Source organism: Helianthus annuus, chromosome 11, assembly GCF_002127325.2.
Source record: "Helianthus annuus cultivar XRQ/B chromosome 11, HanXRQr2.0-SUNRISE, whole genome shotgun sequence".
Taxonomy (NCBI): Eukaryota; Viridiplantae; Streptophyta; class Magnoliopsida; order Asterales; family Asteraceae; genus Helianthus; species Helianthus annuus.
The window spans coordinates 87,366,929-87,373,121 of NC_035443.2; the positions used below are offsets into that span (position 1 = coordinate 87,366,929).

The 6,193-nt window shown below is 37.4% G+C and overlaps 1 protein-coding gene across 1 annotated transcript; it reads left to right on the forward strand.

Annotated features, from left to right (window-relative positions):
• The first annotated feature begins 389 nt into the window (after positions 1-389).
• On the forward strand, positions 390-1,992 carry LOC110888370 (protein FAR1-RELATED SEQUENCE 5-like). The gene is made up of 3 exons (XM_022135899.1): positions 390-473; positions 566-1,132; positions 1,258-1,992. Exons 1-3 carry the CDS (start codon positions 390-392, stop codon positions 1,990-1,992), a joined length of 1,386 nt encoding a protein of 461 aa, XP_021991591.1.
• Positions 1,993-6,193: the final 4,201 nt, after the last annotated feature.

The window sequence follows — 6,193 nt, forward strand, 5'->3', positions numbered from 1 at the left end:
GACGAGAATGGAGTTTTAAGGGGTTTGTTTTGGGCAGATGAAGATGCCAAAAGGAATTTTTCTGTGTTTGGTGATGTTGTTTCATTTGATGCCACATATCGTCGTAACAAGTAAGTTTGGTAATTATTATATTTATTTTGGGTTTTACAGCTTATTTTTCTTAAGTATGTGTAATTCGTTTTTATGGTGTTTTTATTCCGTATTTGTTTTTTAGGTACAACATGATGTTTGTTCCATTTACCGGCATCGACAATCACAATCGCAACGTTACTCTTGGTTCCGCTATAATAGGAAACGAAACTGTTGAAACTTACAGTTGGTTGCTAAATGTGTTTCGTCAAGCATTTGGCCGTGCCCCTCCGGTGATTGTCACCGACCAAGACCCAGCCATGAAGAAGGCTATCGAAGATACATGGCCCGAGAGTAGACATAGGCTATGCATGTGGCACATCATGGACAAGCTTTCTGCTAAGGTGTTTAGTTGTTCGTCCTTTTAACCTTTCTTACTACTTTTTAAATACTTTTTGGTGATTATGGTGTTATATGTTATTCAATGGTGTTTTAGGTTGGTGCTACAATCTGCAATAATATAGATTTCAAAAAGAGGCTGTGTGCCATTGTGTGGACCGATTCAATTCTACCAGTTAAGTTTGAAAGTGAGTGGGCTACCATAATGAACGATTTTAACTTGGTTGATCATGAGTGGCTGCAGTCACTTTACCAAATCAGGGATACTTGGATACCAGCTTATTATCGTGAGGAGGTCATGTCCGGGCTTATGCGTACCTCTTCTCGTTCAGATAGCGAGAACCATTTCTTTGGACAGTTCTGTAACCCGGGTTGCACACTTGTCGAATTTCTCGGGCATTTTGATTCTGCTATTGAAGCTCAGAGACATGAGCACAGGAAGAATGACCATGACACCAGAAATACAAACGCTGAAATATGGGCTGAAGACTTTGTTTTGGAGGATCAAGCGTACAGGATATACACACGCACTATATTTTTTGACCAGCAGTTGGAGATACAAAACGGTATACACAGATGTGCAATCGGAAAGTGGGAAAATATGGGTGACTTCGTTAACTTTTTTGTGAAGGACTGGGAACAACCATGCACTACTTTCTTCGAGGTATACACATGATGTTTTGTAGTGTTATTCTTGAAAATTGTACAGATCTTGGTGATTTCCAGTTGCATATGGTGTTTTGTAGTGTTATTTACGAAAACTTTATAATTTCTAATTGTGTTTTATAGGTTATGATGCGGGAGGACGACATAACTGTGTATTGTACATGCAAAAGATTTGAACAGTTTGGGTTGTTGTGCTCACACATCTTTTGTGTGCTAAGGATGCTTGACATTAGGGAGTTTCCACAACGCTATATATTACGACGTTGGACTCGGGAGGCTGTTCCAAATAGTGCCCCTGGTGCTATTCTAGGTATCAATGAGACTGAGGATCGTTATAATGAAGTTAACCGTGTTGTACGTGAGATCACATATTCTACAGAGTCGGTTATTAATCAGCTTGTCACCAACTTTGATGCGCTATGCTCGTTCAGGGACCATGTTGTTAATTATTTCAAAACTGCGGATGAGTCTGTCGTCAATGCTCCACCTAAGAGCCGTCGTGAAAGGTTTGCCGAAATTACTTGTAACACAAAACCATCAGAAGCAACCGTTCGTGTTCCCATTGGAACAAGATTCAAAGGTATGGGTAAGCCTAAACGGATGAAGTCCAAACGTGAAATTGCATTAAGTCAGTTGGGTAAAAAGAGCCGTCAATGTCAAAACTGTTTTAGATACGGTCATAACAGACGTACTTGCAAAAACCCTACCCGGACTAAAGAACAAGCTATGGCCGAGGATGACGGTGAAGAAGCTGATGAAGTTGACGAGGAGGAAGATGAATGGGAGGAAGTTGAAGAAGATATGGATGAACAAGATGAGGATGCATTAGACGAGGAGGATGGGGAAGAGGAGTTGTAAGTTATTTAGAGATGTCTAAAAATTTTGTTATTTTTAACGTACTTCCTTCTTGTTTCGTACATTGCTAGGTTTTTTATCGTTTTTCGGATTCGCATACACTCATGGATTTATTTTGTTTGCTTTTGTTCGAATTTTAATATTACCAGTGACAATGGTTTATATATTGTTTCTGTTAAGTATGTTTGTTTTTTGTTAACCAATGCTGTTATTTTTTGTTCAGTGTGTTTTATTATGTATGTTGCAATTTGAATAGTGTTATTTGTCCTCCCTCAGATATTTATTGTAAACCAGTGGTTTTATGTGTTTTTCATGGAGTTATTTTTTTGTTAATGGTGTTATTTGTTAATTCAAGTTGAGTAGTGTTATTTGTCCTATCTGAGATATTTCATTGCTAACCAGTAGTGTTATTTGTAGTTCAGGGTGTTATTTATTGTTAATGGTGTTATTTGTCTATATAGAAATTATTTTTTTTAATTTGTTACACTGTGGTGTTATTAGTTGTTCAGGGTGTTATTATTGGTGTTCATATGTTCAGGTTGCTTATTTATGTATGTGTAGCGTTATTGTGTTATTTACTTGACTACAGTGTCTTAATTGTGCAGGTTGCAAAGGAGTTGGTATGTTTTTTTTACATAATTAACATGATCATCATTTACTTTGTAAAAAACTATCTGGCCAATACGCGTTCTTTTTTGTGCCGGAAATCGCAATATTAATTCATTAATACACCAAAATAAAAAGGTGTGTAAAACACAAACAGCTTACGATTGTAATCATACTTTACATAGTCAAACTACACCATAATCACAACTTTGCCAAAACGCTAACACATCATATAATCTATATTTCCCAAAATGTTTGTCTTTTAACAAAAAGTTTAACTTGTTCTGCTGTCCACCTACACTTCAGCTCCCAACCTTTCAGCAATCCGATTGATTGCATTGTCTTCCATTCTCAACCTATCATCCTCGTCCAAAAGTGCATATTCTTGTACTTCTTGTTCCACTTGTCCCCGTTCCATGTTCACGTCGCTTAGGAGCATTTTTGAGAGGTACTTCTTACGCAGATCCTCGATTTCGCGTGCTTGATCAGGCAAAACCAAGCCAGTAACGTCCCTCTCATTCGATAAACCACACATCCAATGTCCAACGTGTGTTCCTATTCAATACCAAACCATCAGAATTGTTCATATTTCGTGTACATTTATTTTAATTATTTTTTTAATAAACAGAAATATAAACACGATTACCATTGTAAGTTTCCATATGCCGCATAAGGAAAATACCACAGTCGATGCCAATGTAAAGTGTTTGCCATGGCAACTCTAGTCGAACTGGTTGTGTATTCCTTAGCTGTGCAGCGATTTTTGGATGCATCGGTCTTAGATACCGACAAAATGTACTTATCTACAGTTACAAATTATTGATGTTAACAAATAATTTTTTTTTGTTACGGCAGCTGTATAAATATAAACATTCACAAACATACCATCTTCTCCACATTTCCTTGGTATCTTTCTAAGCCTGCAGCACCTTCTATGTTGTCAATAATAAAGACATCTCTTGTTCTCAAGTTGAAAAACAGCAGATAGTAATGTCGCCCGGTCAACATAGGTATAAACACCATCTCAAAGTTGCCTTTAAATACTTTTGGTTCTGTTGAATCCAGCACAGCATTCATGTTGTTCGTAAATTCTGCTAATCGTCCATCTTCAGACAGCGCGAAATCTTTTTCCAGCTGTGGTGTTTTTCAGGTAAACAAAAAAAGAAATTATGGTGTTAAGTTAAGAATTCACAATCACATAATGGTGTTATTTAAGTAATACACAAATAAACAATTGTGGTATTTACATAAACATGGTGTTAAGTTAATACATGGTGTTATTAACTATGATCACATGATACGGTCTGTTTTCACTTAATAATCTGCAGAAATTAAACTTACCAGCATTCCTACGTTGCTGAATAATCTTGGGGCTGTCCCCATCCTCCTATTTTTTTCTTCATGGTTCAACAATGCGGCCCAGGCACTGATGACATTCACGTGCACAGTTACACCAGGCATCATCGATTCAAAAGGCCCCCTCATAACTGACACGTTACCGTTGTTGCTGAACAAAATATCCCTACAAACCGAAACACCATCGACACGAATGTATAATTCAATATATGTTCAAAACTTATAACATAAATACACCACATAAATACGTTTTTTAAGGTTCAATTTGGATTCTTACCATACGTTTCCTACTGCACAAAATATACATTGAGCAAGTGTTTCTTCAGCCTTATCACGAACGGTTCTCAACATAACAGGCCGCTCGACGTACGGTGACCGCAGTGCCGCCGGAAGCTTGATTGTTCGTTTCGGCCTAGGCGATCTCTGACGCTGAACAGGCTCCGTTACTTCTTTACGTTTTTCATCCGTTGATGCATCGGCCAGTCTTGTTGACAAGTTCACCGTTTCAATTCCTGAAACGTTGAACTTTGTCTCTGGTGTCTTTTCACTTTGAACCCTTTCAACAACTTTGTCCAGTTCTGCGACAAACGAAGCCGTCATTGGTGAAAAGGGAGAAGTGTGTGGTGTTATATGATCTTTTTTTTTCTCGTTCGTAGGAGTGTTATATCCGTCTAATGATACACTACCTTTTTGCGGATCAACTGGTTCAACTGCCTCAGCCACATCATCCTTTTCTGCCTCAACGTTTTGATCTCCCTTTTCCACTTCATCTCCATCCTTTTTTTCCTCATCATCAACGACAAGCAGCATTTTCATTATCTCCTTCCACTCCAATCCTTTCTGTTTCAGCAGATCACTATCCGGGAACATCAGACACGATTCTGTTATGGTGTTATTGATCTTGTGAACGCATATCTCAAATTCACTAAACAAGTTATCCAACAAATTCGCTCGAACCTGTACAAAACCCCGGTTTAAAGTGTTATCATTAAAAATAACATATACTTTCAAGTATAGTACAAATCATAAGATGTTTACCAGCTCAAAATCATCCTGAACTGATGTTCCTGATGCTGATGGAGTGTCACCATACTGAGAGACCATCGGAATGCGGACTTCGCCATCCGGACCTACAAATAATGCACATGTTTGGGTGTCAGTTTGTGACAGGAGGTAATCAGCACAGTGTCTCTATATACCCAAGTGCGCATCATCATCTTCGATCTCGATCTCTTCATTTTCTTCATCAATCAGATTCTCCTTTTCCATTCCCTTTTTCTGGCCTTGTTTTTGCTTCTTGAATTTTTTTCTAGCACACTCAACCCCTTCTGCTCGTTTGTTTTTTTTATCTTCCCTTGTCTTTGTCTTCTTATTTTGTTCAGTATGCATCCTTTCTATATCACATTCGAGATTGTCCAGAAGATCATCATCTACAAGTTCAATAATATTTGAACTGTGTGATGAAGGTATCTTCTTTAACACAATTCCGTAAGCAATCTGCGACAATATTTTGCAATAAGTTTTATTCCCAGAATAAGTTTCAAAATAATTGTAAACCAGATAATAATATTGATGTTATTCAGTTATATAGTATTATTAAGTAAAATAGGGTGTTATGCAGGTATATAGTGTTTTTAAACCATATGTGTTGTTATTTAGAAATATAAAGTGTTATTAAATAAAATAAGGTGTTATACAGCTTTATAGTGTTATTAAACCATATGTGGTGTTATTTAGAAATATAAAGTGTTATTAAGTAAAATGTGGTGTTTTATAGAAATATAAAGTGTTATTAACTAACGATGTTTCACAATAATTTTTTAATACTAAAAGTTAATTACTTACCGCAAGTAATAACATAGGCCCTCGAAAAGCATCATCGCCACTACGCCACGCTGTTTTCGTTCTTTTGAGACACGAGATCATGTACGCACACAAATTGAAGCTTTTGATATCCACGTCCGGCTGAATATTTGAAATGAATCGCACATTGACGGAGTTGTTCGTCGTGGTTTCTCCTAGGAGTGAGAAGTAAAGAATCAAGAAGTTCAGTACAAACAGTCTTCCGTTATCAGACTGCCAATCCAATATGTAATTCATCAGCTGAACTGGCGACAAGCGGGTGATATCCATATGCTTAAACTGATCTCTGAACGCATGGACAACAACATCCTTCCTTTTGCTCGCTTTCTTTTTTTCAGCAAGATCCGTTGGACCCATAGGCAGTCCGAAAACACTCCTA